At 37.0% G+C, this 21,096-nt stretch overlaps 1 protein-coding gene across 2 annotated transcripts in view; it reads left to right on the top strand.

The window, feature by feature from the left end:
- Positions 1-18,493, top strand: part of hpse2 (heparanase 2) — an 85,567-nt gene extending 67,074 nt beyond the window's left edge. For both annotated transcript variants that reach the window (XM_060925892.1, XM_060925891.1), the window contains 3 exons: positions 4,312-4,457; positions 11,074-11,220; positions 17,372-18,493. In XM_060925892.1, coding sequence (XP_060781875.1) covers positions 4,312-4,457; positions 11,074-11,220; positions 17,372-17,534 — 456 coding nt within the window. In that variant the 3' untranslated portion in view covers positions 17,535-18,493. The remainder of the gene's footprint in view (positions 1-4,311; positions 4,458-11,073; positions 11,221-17,371) is intronic.
- The last annotated feature ends 2,603 nt before the right edge of the window (positions 18,494-21,096 follow it).

Below are 21,096 nucleotides of genomic sequence, written 5' to 3'. Positions count from 1 at the left end.
ATGTGAGGTGCACTGAAACTCTAACCCTCTGTCAAATACCCCAGGACAGTGTCACCCCCCACACACGCACACACAGCCCCCTAAACATGTCTGCTTCACTCTGTGTGTGTGTGTGTGTGTGTGTGTGTGTGTGTGTGTGTGTGTGTGTGTGTGTGTGTGTGTGTGTGTGTGTGTAACTGCGAGATACTAACAGACATGCAACCTGAGCCTGGGCCACTCCACAGGTTGCAACTACAACGATATACAGCTCCTTTATGTTAGCAGGTCAGACCAGCTCTAGCTATCATACTGTGTACCTTGGTCTCACACATTTTCTAGTGGTGAGCCTCGTAGACAGAGTAAACAGAAGACTTCAATTAAAATTCAATTTTATTTTGTGAACTCCTACCGTGCCTTGGCTATAAAACAGCTTAAAAGGCTCAGAGAATTGTAGTACCATAAGTACAATGCCTTAGGGCAAAAGCCCGTTTCTTTTATGGCGACTTTTCCTCTTTTCCTTTGCTTCATCACTCAACTGTTATATATGGATGTGTTTGAACAGTCCTGAAATACTAAGGAAGGGCTTTCATGGTATTATTTTCTTTCTTTTTTGCTTTGACTATAGCATAAAGCCTAAAACATATTTTGAAATAGAATTCATAGTAATAAATGATTTCACTGTAAGATTTTTACCATTGAATATCAAAGATATTAGATGCTGGAAATCAGGAGAAGGATTTGAGTTTCAGTTAACCCTATAGTGTTGTTGGTAGAAGAATACACATATGAAAATGTATTTTGAAGAGATTTCAATTCAATAGCAAAAAATAAAATAAAACAGGAAGCATGTGGACTGACTGGCTCATTATGAAACTGTCCTAACTTTCATAAAGGTTGTGCTGCAGCTTAACCTAATTTAGTGCAGCTTTATGTCTGAATAATGAAATAGTGAGAATCACCTGATTTTTTTTTTATTATTATTTTTAAATAGCCCACCATCATGGTAGCAGCACTGATTGATCAGCTCAAGCTCATCTATCTGTCTCTTTTCAGGCTATATATTCACAGGTGATATAAGTTATCTTACAAGGCAAAAAAAGTGAAAGGCAAAAAATAAATGATTGGAAAACAGATATTTTGCTGTACTTGCAAAAATATTGTATATTAAACGTCTAATTCAAAAGTTATGTCCAGTCTGGATGAGATTTTGAAGCACAATTTTTGTAAGTTTCTCCACAGGAACGCTTGTAATATTCCAAGTTATCCTAATCCAGTCCATCTATACATGATCATCCTTCAAAATCATACACAAGTTCATTTATACATCCAACATAAATTTGTTCCTCTGACTCAACTTTCATCAAATCATCTTCATTTTTCCTATTTTGAAAGTAATTTTTCTTTCTCTTGGTTCAATATCTCCAGTCATTGCTGGGAAGAGCCACCTCCTGCTGCGATCACAATGCTTTAAACATAGCTGGGTGTCTGTGGTGACTGCCAGACTTCCCACTGTGAGAATTCGCAACAGGCCCAACCTGTCGGCCTGGAGAGAAATTTATGTCCAGACGCACTCTCTTTAATCATTTACTCAGTCCTGCAGTGCTAGCCCAGGATATCTCCCTCCCCATTCTTCTCCATCCAACCCAAAAAACACTGACCTCCTCTTCCAAGTCCTTTAGCCAACCATTTTCCATTTTGCCTTTCTACTTTCTTCAGTTTCTCATTTTCTGTGTATTTTTGGCTATGAAATAATGCAAAGTATCTGTGGTAACCGTGTCACAATTTTTCATCAGTGGGATTTACTGATACTAAGATATCTGGGAATCTTACTGGTATAATAGGCCAGATTGATCAGGATTTAGTCACGTGTCATTTCATCTGGAAATATACTGTAATTTATATAATTACATAATGTAATTTGGGTAATTCTTTAAATTAAGATTTCTTCATCTGACATTATTAATGTGTTAGTTAACATGAATAAACCATGAACATAAAAAAATAATTTTTCATAACCAATATTAACGAAGTTGCTAACATTTGTATTAATTAAAGATGATTTTTTAAAAGAATAAATCAGGCAAGCCCCCAAATCAGCAAATGCATTTTAAAATTCACTCCATAATGACCAATATGAACAAAATGCCTTCATTAACACAGTTGTCATTAACTGGCAAAAGTTTTAATCACAATTTCCAGTGTAGATACCTAAAAACCAGAGTTAAATTAGTTCTCAACACTTAGTTAAATGCTATAATTAATTTTTTGATCATTTATATGAAATAAATTTCAGTCATGAATTGAATAAACATTAGTCAAAACAGGTGTATTTAGATACCAGTAAGACACACACCAGTGAATATGTGTTACTTGCTGATGGTTTTAATCCTGAAGCTTATCATTTGTTAATGTTAATGTTAAGGGAGCATTGCTTCCTCACAGCTCCCAGGTCTCTCGTTGGATCCTGAGCTTGGGTTACTATCTGTTTGGAGAGTCAAAATGTTCTCACAGTGTTTACGTGGGATTCGTCTGGGTTCTCCAGTTTTCTTCCTCTATGGGAAAGGCTGGCTTGCTGTAGGCATTCCTGAGGTTTATTAGTACCATAGTGCTGGGAGTCGCTGTCCAACACACCTTCCACGTGCCTGATGCCCACTGGCAAACAAGTGCAGCCATCTGGTCATCCATCTTTCCAAAAATCATAACAAATAAGTGTTCAGTAACTGCTTTTCTTTAGCCAATCCCACAGAGCCACCCTGGATGGGATGCCAATACATTCTGATATAGAGTAGTCAATTCACCTACCATACTGTTTTTGGAAGGTGAGAGGAAACGAGAGAACCTGGAGGAAACCCATAGGGAGAGTAGGCACAGAAACTTTGTATAGACAGCTCAGGATTGCACAGGGGACCCTGGAGCTGTGAGGCGGCAACAATACCTACTGCACCATATACAGTACATATTTATTTATTGTGAGTAGTATATACTACACGTGGAGTACAGAGAGACTGTCCTACCACTGATACTAACTTTTGCCCTGCTGGCCATAGCAGATCCTATACAGTACTTGCTGCCGGAGCAAATTAAGTTAATGTTTCCCTGAAAAAGGAGCCTTTAAATGATCCCATATGCAGGATTGCATGGGAACTTCCTGATTCACATTTTCTGCTCTGAATTCTTTCAATTAGGTGTTGAAATTGAAAAGTAATGAGTTTTTTTTTAAGGACAGTTGTCAGACATTTACTGAAAACGATGGTTCAATTTGCACCATTCCGAGCCTATTTGTATATATTTTGAATTATTACCAGTGATCAGTGTGTTCAACTCTCAAACACAAAATGCTTTTATAGGAGCATATCGTGTTTGGCTATGACATTAAATAGAGGCACATGAAATTCCTACGATTCAAACTCTTGTGAAAGTGGTTCAATTGGACCTTTTAGCATCCATGGTACACAAGGACTATATGTTAATTTTATATTTGTTCTTGGTTATATACAGTATGAGATTAATTTGATTGATGAAGCAGGATTTTGATGTTGGTGTCAACTGTTAAACCTAATTAGATGAATTACAACATCACTCACTAACAAAGTTGTAAGTTGCTTTAACAGCAAGTACATTGTAAAATATTATATTTGTGAAGAACATTTTCTTTGATCTTTTGTTTACAGTGTTATATATTCACAGGAAAGTACAAAAGTGCATTTAGTTGTCCTCATTGACATGACATGACATGAATAGCAAATGTTCATCATATTGCCTTGAATCCAGTCAAGCATTTTTGTTGTAGTCAAAAGAGAAATGCTTCTCTTCTTTGTTGTTCCATGCTTATAAAAGGAAAAGTTTCCAAACAATATCTGTAGTGATATTTCTCCAATTGGTCGTCCAAGAAAATGTCTCTTTCAATAAAAGGCTGAGGCATGGGTGGGCTTGTTTAACCACAGGATAAAAGAGCACACATCTCCTTCAGCCCCTCCAGCAGAGGAGGCTAATATGAGAAAGGCACACTACAGCTGTGATTCTCTATTTGTTTTTCACACTTTTCATCTCTAATTTCCGGCAAATATGTCAATCATGCCATACTAATTTTCTTTCAGATTTGAAATACTCTGGGATGAATAGCTCGCCACCTGCAGCCAAATAAATACAGTGTCTGCTCTTTGTGTTTGAACCAGAATCATCCTGCATAGAATCACTTTTCTTCTTAAATGTTGACCTTCACTGTTCTCCTAATAGAGCAGCATATATTAACCTAACATGTGTGTTGATGTGCTGCTTCCTGTAGGTCTTTTTTTTTTTTACATGTAGTATATGTATATGTTGTCATTGTAGGATTACTGGCTGTCTCTGCTCTTTAAACATTTGGTGGGTCCCAGGGTGCTGGCAGTGCATGTTGCTGGGCTCCAAAGGAAGCCGCGTCCAGGGAAAGTGATCCGAGACAAGCTACGCATCTATGCACACTGTACAAGCTTTACCAAGTAGGTTTACTAATACATCTCTTAGAAGTGCTGACAGAATTTACTGAACATTATTTCATGAACATGATTTTAACACTTTATGCTCCGTATTTATACCAAAGCTGTTGGAGCAGTCAATCCTTAACTATTCCATCCATCAAATTTTAGTGAGTGATGGGTGTTTGTTTCTGACATACACCAAAGACTCAGTTATTTGAGAACACAGCCAACAGTAGTTAACACTGCACTTAATATCTGCTTATTCTCAAGCACATAAATTATTGGGTCCAGACGCCCTCTCTTTCAGAGTGACTGCCCATAAAATTTAACAAGTATCAATTATCAAGAATGCAGAGGCCTTTCCTACTGTCACTGAGTTGCTGAAAGGAAGTAGAAGCCTTTATCCCTGCATCCCAGTATTAGGACAATAGGAGGGTCTGTCTCTAGAACAGATAAAAAATGCCACCATCCCCTTTGATGGTTATCATTTACTCCAGGATGATGTACATAGGGCTTGCTAGCTTGTCAGCAGCCGTGTAGGCTTACTGACCACAGTCCTCCTCCTGTCTCAGCTCAGTTACAAGCCTCCTCCTGGCCCCTAGCCCAAGCTTCTTGTTCTCTCATCAGTATATAATATTTATTGTCATAAACTATATAAAATGCAGGAGTGTGGTGTTGTATGGTTCTGTAATGCCCCAGTGTTGAATTTTGATGATCATCGTAGTAATAATGTGGACAGTAAAGTACAGAAAAGTGTAATTGATGAGTTGGTTAAATTATAGAACGCCTAAAGATGCTATTTTATGGCCATGAAATTGTTGGAGGAAGGGTGTTTATATCAGATAGCAAGCGAAACCTGAGGGCATAAACTGCATTACTGTTTCAGTGTAAAGCCATGTAAAGAAGAAAGGCTCAGGCTGCTCATATATCTACTGTACTAATAATAATCTTATTGATGCATAGTAATTTCTATAGTTAGGGATTTATTGCAATTGCCTTGCAATCTGTTTGAGCAGGAAAGTGACCGAAAGCCATTAAAAAATGCATTAAAGCATATGTTCATTCTGGTAGGGACTGGATAACTCATCATGTGTGTATACAAAAATCCTCCAACCCCACCCCCAACCCACACATACATAAAAACACACGTGTATATGTGAACATACAGTTTATATACATGTACATGGAACAAATTAAAGGAAAAACCCACCAAACATATCTTAGTAGTTTCAGTATGATTTTGCAGTGTGGGAAATAAGGAATTTTAATCAGACTGTCACCAGACAGACATGTTTGAAATGCTGTCTGTCCGTCCAAATTTCAGTCTGTCTGAATGATGGGCCAGATGCCCGGAACAATGTGGCCGGGGGTCCGGGGCCCGCCTTGGGGCCCTGGAAGCAGAAGGGCTTTAGATGCCTGGAGATGGCTTCTCAGCTATTTCCAGGCACATTTTTGTGATCTCCAGAAACCAAATAACACTAGACATTAGTTGCTAATTACACTACAAATTGAAGAAAATTTACAAGAAAATGTCAGAAGATCCAAGAAAAACATGCGTAAAGTTATACCCCCCAAAAAAAACAGTAGCACACACAGGCAAGGATGTTCCAGTTGGTTACAACTTACTGGTACTCATATATAGGTACTATAATAACATTCATGAAACATTATGTCTACAATTACTTTTCTATACTATGTTTATAATAAGTCTATAAGAAATGTAGTAATTAACAATACAACTCTTCTTACATAATAGAGTTAAAATTTTGAGTACAAGATTCCAAGTAACTTTGCAACAAAATTACTTTTAAAATGACTCAAAACTAGACATGGTAATATCATTTGGCATTCAGAGTAAAGTCTGCTGGACTAGAACTTAGAAAATAGAAGAAAACACCACGAAAGAGAAACCAATCAAAACCAAAAGAGTGAAAGTGATTATCATGCCATTACCTTGGGAACAGTCTTTTATGAATGCGGAAGTGGGCACTCAGCACTCTGACTCTGGTGTGACTGAGGCTACATCCACACGACAACGGCAACGAGATGTTATTTAAAAATATATCGCGTCCAAATGGGCAACGATCAGTAAAATATCAGGTCCATATGGCAACCCAACGCTTGCTGAAAACGATGCAATACACATGCCACACCTCTAGGGGCACTGTAAGACAGTCCCTTCGGAGACACCAGAACAATAGAAGAAGTAAGGACGCATGCCCATAAACTATTATGCGCGAGACTTCATATTAGCCACAAAGTCAGGAAAATCTGTTCGTAAAATTACATTATAATGACCAAATACAATGAAAAGTATTTTTCCAGTCTCACCTGTGAAAGGTAATCCCATGTGATCTCGTTTGGACGGCAAACCTGTTGGTACAGTTAAACGCAGCTAATCTTTATTCTCCACTTTGACCTATCCAATATGGCGGCGAGGATGACGTATGATTCTACGCGGAAGGCGGCATCTTTAATGGTCCGGAATAAATTGAATGCTACACGTTAATGGATTAATTTGTTGTTTCTCACCTGTGAAAGGTAATCCCATGTGATCTCGTTTGGACGGTAAACCTGTTGGTACAGTTAAACGCAGCACATGAATCTTTATTCTCCGCTTTGACCTATCCAATATGGCGGCGAGGATGACGTATGATTCTACGCGGAAGGCGGCGTCTTTAATGGTCCGGAATAAATTGAATGCATTAATTTGCTCTTCTACGCCCTTTTTGAGGAATATATTGTAGGACTTAAATCAACATCTGAAGAGGTGAGATCGCTCCTTTTTTTCCCTATTTTTGCTGGCGGGATTGACTCTGCCCTAAGGGCAGAGTCTCTCTCTCTCTCTCTCTCTCTCTCTCCCTCTCACTTTGCACCATTACACAATAAATATTCACAGTGAAAATATTTTGTAAGCGCGTTTCATGAACCAAGTTATAGGATTTGTTGACAACTCGCATCGAGTTCGTTACACTTCTACCCGGCGTGAAGCACTCACAGTCATGTGGTTGTGACGTCATCGTAAACAAATCTGTTCTACTCATCCAGACGACTTCACAACGGCAACGTTGCCAGATCTTTCCACTCTGGAACCCGTTCTCAAAACGATTGCGTTTTGGGCACCCAAAACGCCGGTGCCGTGTGGACGCCAGGCCTAAACGATAAGCAATTGTATCGGAGTCACCTGAATCCGTTGCCGTGTGGACAGGGCCTGAGTAAGGTGACAAGTTTTATGTTTCATCTAATTTAGGTAAATTAAAAACTATAATATTATTTGGCAGTGGGCACATAGGAAAGTGTAAAGCATAAAGTTTCTGTCAATATATTTATCATGCTTGTATGATAAAAACTTGCAAAGATATTTATCTAAATACACGACCTACTCATTTTAAACCTCAAAAGCTTCACCGGCGAAGCTCTCGACCTCAGAGGTCTAAAATACGATGGAAAAAAACCCCCCACTTTGTCAGGGTCCAAAACCTGTACTAGAGTGGCAGCTACAATTATTGACAGTCCATAATTATCGACACCTTTTCAGATTTACCAATAAAAAACAATTTTACAAAGGTTAGTTTCAGTTACAACAGTTATTATTGGTTAATTAATCAACCCGGAAGACCCCCCTCGCCCTTTGACCTTGTCGTCTGATGACAAAGCTCGTTACCTGAGATAGATTTTTTTTAGCACGATCAGCAATTTGAGGAAAACCCAGACATTATCATCACAGGTAAGCATGGTGGAAAGATCATGGACATGTTTTTACTTATCAAACTCGCAGATATTTCATGATCTCCTTGTCGAAACCTTGTCATTTGACTGTCGCCATTTTGTATCTAAACGCACGTTTGAGAAGTCACGTGAGGTGTCAATAATAGTGATCACTTTCACTATTATCGACACCTTGTGGAATTAAGTGACATTTACAACTGTTGAAGTCGATGAAGTACTTTAAAAAAATAAAAGTGCTGTGATTTATACTTTTTTTTTTCCTGATTGTTTATAGAGTATTTGGAATCCTATTGCAATAAATAGAATTAGACCACAATTAAATTCCTAGCGTATAAAAAATGACATGCTTGAAATATTCAGATTTTTCTATTCCATTCAGAAAATATTTTTTTTTGCAGTTTGTTGTAAATATCTACCACATATTACAATATCAGTAGACATTTTATATTTTGGTTCAAGGAATGACATGCGACCTTTGACCTGGATTTTCATGTGGTTACAATGTCAATTGCCTGTTGACATTTATTGGTAAACTACAAAACTACAAATTAATACAAACAACAAAGAATGCTTAACAACATGTGATCTATGAAAATACTTAGAAAGTGGAACAAAAAGATTTTCTGACAGGTTAAACATTATCAGTTCATTTGTTTACAAATATTAGAATCACTTCCTCATTTATGTCAGCACCAGCATCGATATATTTATATAAAATACATTTTGTACTAAATATAAGTCTGTGTAAAACAAATTTTAAATGAAAACTATGTTTTGTTAACTTAATACCACATACCGATTTATTTTTTTTTTATAAATAATCATCTGGATGTCGATAATTGTGGAACGGTGTCGATAACTGTGGACAAAGGTGTCAATAATTGTGGAACGATGTCACGTGATCTGATACGCTAAGTAATCAGGAATCAACTCATTTTTTTCTAGTGGAAGTTTGAGTAATTATTCATGCACAGTTTACTTATTGAAAGTCTTTTCTACTTTGGCAATGGCCAAAAAGATCGTTAAGGTGTTGATAATTGTAGCCACCGCTCTAGTCTATTTTCTTTGAATGTTAGTGGTATACCTACCCAGCTGATAACAGCATCGCGTGGAGTCATACCAGAATGCACTCCTACTCGCTGATGAGAGGCGACTTGTCATTCATCGAGAGCGTCTGTGATCCGCCAACCACAGGCTGTGTTACCACATAATGTATTCGCCCAGTGTAACATTTGGAAGAAAATTAGAAGTAGATTAGACCCATATCTTTACCATTTTTCATGGGTCATCCGGTTTGATGCTTTTGAAATACAGACAGACATACTCGAATTATTTTTTATCGGCCATCTGGTCCAATACTTTTGAAATACAGACGGACAAATGCGAAAATTACCGGTCAGTGTCCACTGGTCCGGCCTTATTTCCCACACTGATGTTGAGTCACCACAGGCTGCCAGAGCAGCATCAGTGTACCTTGGCATCGATTCTATGAGTCACTGGAAGATATTCTTTCACAAGATTTTCCATGCATTAGTGTTTTGATGGCGCATGTAGGTCCAAAATCTTTTCTAGGTGGTCGGTTGAGTTGGGATCTGGTCATTGCAAAGGCCAGAGCATATGATTTACATCATTTTCGTACTCATCAAACCATGCCCTGAGGATGGGAGTATTGTCCTCAGTATAGAAATGTTTCATCATTAGATAAAGGATTTCAGCAAAAGATAGATAAATAGACAGACAGGCAGACAGATGGATAGACAGAGGGATTCTTATTGAAAACATGCCCCTGTTCTTTTTTCTTTTCTTTTTCTTAGTTTGCTGCCACCAGATACAGTATGGTTTGCACTCTCCCTATTCCCCTTGCTTAAATTAAACAAAATGTTATATGTTTATGCCCCCTATGCAAATGCATGAAAAGTAAATTGTTTCAAAGTCTTGGACAGCGTTTATCACCATTCAATCTGTTTGTCTGCAGATCTAATGCAGTGGGTTGGAAAACCTCTGCCTAAGTTACAAAAGTCTAGTAAAACTGAGACACCACATCCATACCAAATGTGCATTGTTTTACTTTTGTTTCTTGGCCTTTTTCAAGTTTACTTTAGTTCCACCAGCTCTATTCACTGTATGCCAAGGTGTAAAGGCGCACATGGATGGGAGGCCAGGCTGGTTGCACGCAGAGAGATTACTAACAGGCTTGTCTGACAAAAGCCAAGCTCTGACCTGTTCACTTGCTCCTTTGCAACATATGTTATTCACTACTGCAATGTTGTTCCTGCCTTTACATTAGAGCCCTTATTTAACCTTATGTTTGTTTTATCATTTTCCCAGATAGTTATCTTTGTCTAATATCCCCAAAAGGCTTAGTTTTCAGTAGTTTCAACCTAATAACCCAAGTGCAGTTCATGTTGAATAAGTTGGATGTTGAATATTTACTGCAGCAACCACTATTTTATACAACAGACAAAGCTGTTAATCCTCATATCTCATTTTACTGGGGTTTATATATTTAACTATGATAGAAAACAGCATCCTCTTGTCTTGCCCTTGTAAGGTCTCTTCTACCTATAAACGCTTTTTGATGTGGTTGTGTACCAAAAATAAAAGACAGGTTTAAGGTCTGAATGAAGCAGAGCAGATTATATCTGTATTATGCAGCTGTCTTTCTGACTGCATCGGAGCTTTGCACTGTTAAAGCAGAAAGTACAGTCAAATGCTACAAGTATTAACAAAAGTAATTACAGTAGATTGTATACGAAGAACAGTTGTGTAAGAATTACATGTTAGCCCATTAAAATAAGGTAAATGTTTAGAGTTCATTTTGCTTTTGTTATGGTGAGAAGTAATTGTTTAAAGACACTGCATGTTTCTTTCATCACTTAGTCTACTTCTGTGTTGTCATCCCCTGCAGTCACAATTACGTCAGAGGCTCCATAACAATCTACATCATCAACTTGCATCGGTCAAGAAAGAAAATAAAGCTGGCTGGGACATTACGAAATAAAACAGTTCACCAATACCTGTTACAACCCTTTGGAGCTGATGGCCTTCACTCAAAGTAAGTGCATTAACTTTTATTTCAGTAAAAATCATGGAAATCCTGTGTATGCATTTATGCACTAAGTAAACTACATGATGTGTGGTTTTGAATGTACTATATTGAATGGCAAACTTGTCAGAAGAAGCTGCAGAAAGTGGATGAAGCTTATTTTTAACCAGTGAACTTACTGAAAATTTTGTTTATTAGCTTGTCGTTAGATAATCATGGGTCATGAGCTCATTCCCATATTAATAACCATGACTGGGACGAGCTAGGCAGATCACAAGCTCGCTTGATTATTCACCAAACAGTTTAGCTTAGTTGTGATATTGTATATCTGTCGCTCTGTGTTCAGTAAGAAGATCCCGCAGAGCTGAGCTCATTGTTTTCTCACAAAATATTCAGCTACTGCACGAATGGCTGATCCTTTTTCACCAACATTGCCATAATATGCTAAATAGGAAGAGATAAGAGGAGACGATAGACCTGGGTTACACCAAAACAGATATAGTCTATTCAGATATGGACTATGAGGATGTTCCCATTCTGGAATCATATCAAATATTTCATTAAGGTCACTTGCCTAATCTGAAATAATGAAATGAAGGGTGAAAGAACTATATCCTTATCCGATATTTTAAAATAAGCTCATTTATTTAGATCTACATAGGCTAATGTTGATTTTGTAAGAGTTCTTTGTAGAACTTTTATACAACATTATTATTATTATTATTATTATTATTATTATTATTATTATTATATTGAATGGTTATGTGAATTGTTGGTTACTATAATGCTGTTAAAATTGCAATTACTTAGCTACACATTTTGCTGGTGAAATTGGTGGCAATAAATTAGTATATCTTTGGTCAAATCTTTTTGATTATGATTCTTACTCTGTGAGGCATTTTATCTGATTACATTTGATTGTGTTTATATCACATACCCATTATATATTTAGTTGTGTCCCATATTAGCATAATATATCTAGTATTAACTCAAAGCTTACAGAAACTGAATGGACTGAATACTGTTGCTCTCATTTATCATGAATGGCAGTGGACCTGACAGATGGAAACTCCACATCCGTTTCTGTAGATTTACCAAGGGGGGAAAATGAAAGGAAAAAAAGATAAATTGCATTTGAAACGTGCTTTCACTTACTATGTTGTAAATGTCCAAGAAATACTGAAAGTGATTTCTAGAACTATACCTTGAAGCCAAGAACAAAACATTGCCATCAAAATTGACCATAAAATTGGATTAGTGTAATAACTTTGTCTTGGCTTATTGAAGCTGAAAACAAACTGACGATGCAGTGATAAGTTACTTCCCATAGTACAGTTGCTGGTAATGGTTTAATGAGTGATTAAATGGTCAGGTTTTTCTCAGTTTCGTGCCAGGATGCAGGGATCCAGGAAGTCACCCCTACCTCAGACCTGCTTTTGGAATTGAAGTGCAATTTCTTAATCTGATTTCACATCTAATAAAATAACCCAAAGTGAAGAATGCAGCCATACAAGATGTTAAGGGAATAACCACAACCTGACATTTTGGATGCAGTTTTTTTGGCAGGTACCTTTTCCTTAGTTAAAACACAAAGATAAATGAAACGGAATATTCTGCAGAATTGCAAAAGCCCACTACTAATTATATCTAACATTGTAATCCATCATACAGTTCATTATGAAAACATAACAATAATTACTTCTACTGAAACATTAGTGGCCATGTTGAATAGCTATACTCAATTTATAAAAATATTTGTCAAGGAAATATGGAGAATGTTTAGCTCATTTGTTCTGTTTTTAGAGCTGAATGGCAATTTCTTTTCAGTTCTCACAAAGTACTGAGTCCCATTGCTGGACTGCATCAGTACTTTCAGCCTTCACAAATCTTTCAGAGTAAATGCTGTACAAAGTTTATATGTAGATGCAAAATAACAGTGGAGTCATGATAGTAATTAACTCAGTTGTCATGCAACACATTTTTTTTCTCTGTAGTGAGCAACAGTAAAATATATGGGGTATTTATCTCTTTTGTAGTCCTCCATGGTCCATATGGGCCGAATCAGTACGTCTCAGTCCAAATTGAGTGAGTAACATATACAGGGAGGCTATAAAGTTACTCATGACACATTCCAGTGCTAAAATCCTCTGTAAAGCATGCAGCCAAATGTTCATTTTGTGGGATTACACTTGACCACTCTCAGATATTTAGTCATTCAGACTTCACAGATGTTCCCTTTTGGTTAACCGAGCTGCTGATTTATGCAATGTTCTCTGCAGAAAAACAAATATGTTGAATAATAAACTTTCCAATCGAGCATGATACTTTTTTTTTTTTTTCAGATTACTGTGTCTAGCAGGTGTAGTTTGGGATGAATAAGAATATTTGAGATTATGTAAAAGAGAAAGCTAATGGGTAGGGTATCATCAACTTACTATGTTAGAAAACTAATGTATCTAGTGACATATAATATTAACCAAGTTAATGTAGTAAAGTGTGTTTTCTGTATTCCAGGAGTAATGTACTAAATGAGCATACTTGAGAGCCATGAATTTAAGCATCTGAATGAATGTGCAGGACCTTTCAAAATTACTGGCACCTCTGGCAATAGTATAATCAGAAAAAAAAGCAAAGCTGTGAATGTAGTTTTCTTGAGCAAATCTCTGTCAAGCCCAGATAATTTTATGAGCCTGAGGCATATCATTTTTTAGTATAAATACACAGGTGACTATTTAAAAAAACTGATTCAAATTTTTTTTTTATTTAAAAGCAGCATGAAAATGTAATAAAGATACGCGCAGACTTATGTCACTTATCTATGCTGAGTTACATAGAATACTTTGCTTTAAAATCAATTAAATAAATCACAATTCCACCTTACCTTTGAATAGTTCTAGATCAAACTTTATAGTATCTTTAGTGTTTTTAGAAACAGCATTTCTTTCATAATCTGTAATTCTTCCTCACTTCTGGTGACAAAGTGATTGCCCGCCATTTTGTCAAGTTGCTCAAGGTGTTTATCGAGAAATAGTCTGAATTTCTCGACCAATCAGCATGTGCAATTTTCTCTAATCACTTCCATATTTATACTAAATAGATATATTATATGGACGCAAGTAATTTACTGAGGAATACACCGCTCGTATTTTTCATACGAGCTACATCTGGATGGGCAACCAAAACCGTGACATAATTCTCTATATGTCACTTGTGAGGAAATCAAAGAATTGGTTTGATAAATTTGGGTACTTTTTGTATGTGAACGTGTCTATATAATAAAAAGAACATCACACATTGGCTTGAAGATAGGAAGTTTATCTTCTCATGTTGAAAATATTTTCACTTGTTCGCTTTGATCACTCATGTTGATTTGATCACTCATGTTCACAGACTTCTGGATGATGAATATTTGACCACTGTTCTTGGTAGAATTGGTAGAGTTCAATTAAACTTGTGTTTTTCCTGGCACAGACCTAACTTTTAAGCACAGTCCACATATTTTCGATAGAGTTGAGGTCAGGATTTGTTTTAAGCTTAATGTTAGCTTCCTTTATCCATTCCACAACCAACTGTGATGTGTATTTCGGGTCATTTTCCTGTTGGAACACCCAATTGTGTCCAAGTTTCTGATGATTTGAGGTTATGGTGAAGAATTCTGAGGTAGTCCTCCTTCCTTATTATTCCATCCACTTTGTGCAATGCACCAGGTCCACTGGCAGCTAAACAGTCCTACCACAATGCTACCACCACTATGCTAAACAGTGTTCTTCTGTATCTCTGGTAATTGTGGCCAAACAACTCAATCTGTATCTCATCTGACCATATAACTTTTCTCCAGAAAGCTTTTTCTTTGTCCATGCCATCAGATGCAAACTCTAGTTGAGCTTGAAGGTGTCGATTTTGGAGCAGGGGCTTCTTTCTTGGATGGCAGCCTTTCAGTCTATGGTGATGTACAACTCACTTGACTGTAAACAGTATTCCAGCAGCTTCCAGTTCATGGCAGGCCTGTGCCAGTGGTTTTTGGGTTGTTCCTGACCATTCAAACCAGTTTAATGTCAGCTGAGTGTGACAATTTCAAGCTTCTTCCAGCAATGTGGCTTGGCAAAGTGGCTACATCTCCCAGTAATTTGTACTTACATATAATTGTTTGAACTGATGAGCTTGGAATCTGCAGTTGCTCAGAAATGGCTACAATACACATTCTTGAGTTGGGTAATACCTTCTTTCTCAGATCTGCACTGAGCTCCTTGGACTTTCTCATTGTACTGTGCATTGGTCAATCCAGTGAGTGCTCTCAAACAATTGTTTTTTTATGTCAGTACAGAGAAGCTACCAGCTGAAGTGAATTGGCCTTGGTCTTGGTAAGTTAAAAGGCATTTTGGAACTTTCAGGACCATTGAATTAATAAACTAAGTGGGCATATGTGCATTTCTGAGCCTGGGTTGACATTGGAAAACCAAAAATAAATTAGAAATTGTTCACCAAATTCTTGTTTTTGTTTTTTTGTTGTTTTTTTTCTGTTAAAGATGTATGTTTTTGCCCCCCCCATAAAAAATAAAATAAATAAAAATAAAATAAAATAAAATTAAATTAAATTAATAAAATAAAATCTAGGACATGTTGCACAAAAATATGAAGCATAGTACTTGAGAGGATGTGGACAGACTTACTTCAGGAAAGACATGCTGTGCTGGTGATGTGTTGCTTATGTTAAGTTATCCATTTCCTGTTTAGTAATCTCTCCATCTTTGAGTTAGGCAAATACAAAAATGCTTATGTACATTTCTCTCTTGTGGTTGTAGTATGTGATCAAAAATGTAGAAAGAGCAGACCTTTGGCTCCATTTTGCTAAGTGCCCTGCAGAGTTTTGTTTTGCGAGGACAGTCTCTCTCACTCATACGCTTACATCTGCAGCCAGGAGCTCCTCTAGTTCAGGCATATGGAACCATTAGGACACTTAAATTTAATTTACATCATATCTTAAGGAAATGCAAAAACAAGTCTCTGTCTCAGTCCAAAACGATGAGCAGCATGCTGTGTGCTTACATACCTATGCTTTCTGCTTTCAACTTGAGAAGATAAATCCTCAAGAGAGTTTGATTGTGAAGATCAACAAATGCTCTTTGGCATGGCTTCTGAAGCATGCTATGTCGCACTGCATCACTGCACAACCTGCAGTGTATTCCAGAGAGATTCCAGGCCCACAGGCAACATTCTGGATTAAAACAATTCCAACTTCCTGATCACTTCAATCTGTGGTATCACAAGGTGGAACGAGATTTTTAAACCGATCTCTTATCTGTTAATAGCCTATCAAAGCATGCTGGAAAATAGCCATGGGCATGAACTTGGTAGTCATTCTGTCAATGAATGAATGGCTGAATGAATGAAGGTATTTATTTATTTAATAGTATGATTTTTACTCATATGTAATTTGTAAAAAAATAATGTCTTGGTATAAAAATTAGATCCTTGGTTACACCTCCTCTCACCTTAATAACACTGCCAATTCTGTCATGTGAGAATGCCACCATTGTTGTGAACTCTTGTCAATTTTAGTCCAAATAATCCCCAGTGTTCCATCATGCTCATTGAACAAGTCATACACGTATTTAACCCTCTACACCCTACACTTGTATCGGATGTATATACACTCAGACTGGAATGTGGGAATGTCAGTGTTGTGTTCTGCTTGGACCCGAAGCACAAAAGGCAAACTTTGATGACCCAAGCTTCATTCCTCCAGATGTACTGACATTGTGTAATAAGTTGCTGCTATTGGTGGGCTTTTGTCTGAGGAACTTACATGCTTATATATTGATACTCTGAGGAACATGGGGGAAAAAACAACACAAAAAAACCAACCAACCAACCAACCAACCAAACAAACAAACAAACAAACAAAAACCTTTCGTGGGTTTCAGTGTATGTGCAAAGAAATAGAGATCCATTCATGCTTAGAAATTTGGTGTTACTTGTCCTTTCAGGTTGTAGCAATTACCTAAACAGAATTGGAAATACAGCCAAATAAATCAAATCAGTGAATGCATTTATTTGCATTGCATGCCTTTTGGTTTGTAGGTTGCATTATGTAACTGTGGCGCCATCAAGTGGAGGAACACAAAAATAATATGACCCCCACTCTCTCTGTGCTCTGCAGGTCTGTGCAGCTGAATGGAGAACATTTGGTCATGTTAGACAGTGACACTTTCCCTGAGCTGAAACCACGGACACTCAGAGCAGGACGAACAATACTCATGCCCCCAGTTTCCATTGGCTTTTACGTGGTGAAGAATATTAATGCCTACGCCTGTCGCAGATAATGCACATTCAGATTCTCATCCAACTGAAAAGGAACTGCCCTTCATGTAAGCAAGGGTTGCACTGAATCCCTTTCAAAAGATATCCCTTCTCTTCACTTGACAAGACCAGAAAGTCTATGCTTTCTGAAAAAGCATCGATTTTCTCTTGCATTTCTCTGCATCTAGCTGTCACTTTGGTGGGTGTTTCTTGTATTTGGGGGGATGTCAAGAAGAGATGTCTGTATATCAATCCAGTGCCCTGGGTTTTTTTTTCTCTAGATGTCTCATTGTCATTGGAATGCTGGTCATCCTTGAGGATAATCTAATGTTAACTAATATTAACTAAAGAAAGAATGAAAACATTACAACACTAGCTCTAATACTCAATGTTGTATGTTATGGTCAAGAGCATTACAGTTCACTCTGTGCAGTAAATGAATACTTATCCATGGACTAATCTTCTTTTTCTCAGTATACCATAAAAGCCATTGTCACCTTAAGGTGTAGACTTGTGTAAACATAAAATGTTCAATCGATTATCCACTCCCATTATTTGATAACAGTTTAACACAGAGTCATGTGTATTATTTTTCTTTCAAACTGGTAACTGGACATAGAGCCTGAACTACAAATGTGACAAAAGAAAATGTCTGTTTAGCTCAGGAAATGAATAACAATATTCTCTCATTTGATTTAGTCCATTTATTGCTTCCCTCTCTTCATATTGTACATTATTAGTTCTAGACATGTACATGTTATCTAAACAGACACACACACTATACACTGCCATAACACTGTAAGCCTTTATTTCATCTGATTTTGTCTATCTCAGGCTCGATAAAAATCTCTTTCTGATCTGTACCCAGTACTACCTTATAGAGTATATAGTATAAACAAATGTACAGTCAATGTACAGTCCTTTGTGCTGCTAGATGTTTGGTGAATATTAAGCTTAATGAGTAACAAATTATTTTTAACAGATATGACCATAATTGTTCTGTGTACATATGTTTATCATAGATGTTTTGGTGTGTGCTGTTTCTTTACATATATTATTTATAGAAATATATATTTGTACATATTTTAACCTGTTGAAGAGAAAGTTCAAATATATTAGTTCAATAAATTGTTTATCATTTCGTTCTTTTTTTAAATAATTGTAAAGCATATGAGAGCCCTTCACAAGTAGGGACTTTTGTTTAGTGAAGAAATGCAACTGTCACAATGAATGCAAAGGTACATTCTGTTTTTATATAATGCTTTTAGGTTTCTTCACATTCTGATGATAAGTGTTGAAGTGATAAATTGTCTAATTCTAATGCTCGAAACGGAGCTGAGCGACTCCTGGTTGTTGGTTGCAAACAATTTTGTAACTAACTCATAGAAGTCACAAAAGTAAAATGATATGAAACCATGTTTGAAAGTATTCTTTCACTCAAGCATACTTGTTAATCATATGAAGTGTTTTGATTTGATGATAACCTCCAGTCATTTCCATGCTGGTATTTAAGTAAGCATCGATAAGTACTCTACTAAGATACATCGTACAAAAACCATTTGAACACAGCCTGGTTCACTACTAAGGGTTTGTCTCAAGGTGAGGTTAGTTCCTGAACTTGTAAAAATAGCAAACTTCTTTCTTCTATGAATGTGTTTACTGATTATTTGGAGTTGTTAATATTTTATTCTTTTGTCAGAGCATTGTTTTATTGTGTGAAATGTCTATGTTTGAACATTATTTGCCTAAATATATTTCCAGTAATAAAATAATAATTTAAAATGCACTTTGATTTCACTAGAACTAAACTACAGTTTTATTATTATTATTATTATTATTATTATTATTATTATTATTATTATTATTATTATTATTAAAGCAAATCAGCAGTGTTTTGGGGCAATGTTTATGCTATGAACCATTGTGTTTTCTGTGTGTCCCATCAGAAGAATTTTTGATACAAAGCAATTTTCTGGACAAAATAATTACTTATAATTTTATTAAATTACAAATAATTGTACAATTATTTTATTTTAAGAAAAAACAAAACAAAACAATGTGGGCACATATAAGACTTCAGGTCCTTTATCCCAGTTTTTGACAGATTTAAATACAGATTCTTAAATGATTTTGTTATAAGTTACATACAGTATTACTAGTTACTAGTTATGAATTCTTTACATGAACTGAATGATCAGAAACAACAGTAGAAAAATGCATTATGAAGAAGAAACCTTTATTTGTCACATACACACTTCAAGCACAGTGAGATTCATCGTCTGCATTTAACCCATCTGAAGCAGTGAACATACACACACACACACACACACACACACACACACACACACACACACACACACACACACACACACACACACACACTCTCTCTCAGAGCAGTGGGCAGCCATACTACAGTGCCCGGGGAGCAGTTAGGGGTCAGGTACCTCGCTCAAGGGCACTTCAGCCCAAGGCCGCCCTATGTTAACCTAACTGCATGTCTTTGAACTGTGGGGGAAACCGGAGCGCCCGGAGGAAACCCATGCAGACACAGAGTGGCATCTCCTGACTACAACCCTGATTCCAAAAAAGTTGGGACAAAGTACAAATTGTAAATAAAAACGGGATGCAATAATTTGCAAATCTCAAAAACTGATATTGTATTCACAGTAGAACATAGACAACATATCAAATGTTGAAAGTGAGACATTTTGAAATTTCATGCCAAATATTGGCTCATTTGAAATTTCATGACAGCAACACATCTCAAAAAAGGTGGGACAGGGGCAATAAGAGGCTGGAAAAGTTAAAGGTGCAAAAAAGGAACAGCTGGAGGACCAAATTGCAACTCATTAGGTCAATTGGCAATAGGTCATTAACATGACTGGGTATAAAAAGAGCATCTTGGAGTGGCAGCGGCTCTCAGAAGTAAAGATGGGAAGAGGATCACCAATCCCCCTAATTCTGCGCCGACAAATACTGGAGCAATATCAGAAAGGAGTTCGACAGTGTAAAATTGCAAAGAGTTTGAACATATCATCATCTACAGTGCATAATATCATCAAAAGATTCAGAGAATCTGGAAGAATCTCTGTGCGTAAGGGTCAAGGCCGGAAAACCATACTGGGTGCCCGTGATCTTCGGGCCCTTAGATGGCACTGCATCACATACAGGCATGCTTCTGTATTGGAAATCACAAAATGGGCTCAGGAATATTTCCAGAGAACATTATCTGTGAACACAATTCACCGTGCCATCCGCCGTTGCCAGCTAAAACTCTATAGTTCAAAGAAGAAGCCGTATCTAAACATGATCCAGAAGCGCAGACGTCTTCTCTGGGCCAAGGCTCATTTAAAATGGACTGTGGCAAAGTGGAAAACTGTTCTGTGGTCAGACGAATCAAAATTTGAAGTTCTTTATGGAAATCAGGGACGCCGTGTCATTTGGACTAAAGAGGAGAAGGATGACCCAAGTTGTTATCAGCGCTCAGTTCAGAAGCCTGCATCTCTGATGGTATGGGGTTGCATTAGTGCGTGCGGCATGGGCAGCTTACACATCTGGAAAGACACCATCAATGCTGAAAGGTAT

Source organism: Neoarius graeffei, chromosome 7, assembly GCF_027579695.1.
Source record: "Neoarius graeffei isolate fNeoGra1 chromosome 7, fNeoGra1.pri, whole genome shotgun sequence".
Classification (NCBI taxonomy): domain Eukaryota; kingdom Metazoa; phylum Chordata; class Actinopteri; order Siluriformes; family Ariidae; genus Neoarius; species Neoarius graeffei.
Note: the sequence above shows the minus strand (reverse complement) of the source record. Positions and strands in the feature narration are given on the sequence as shown.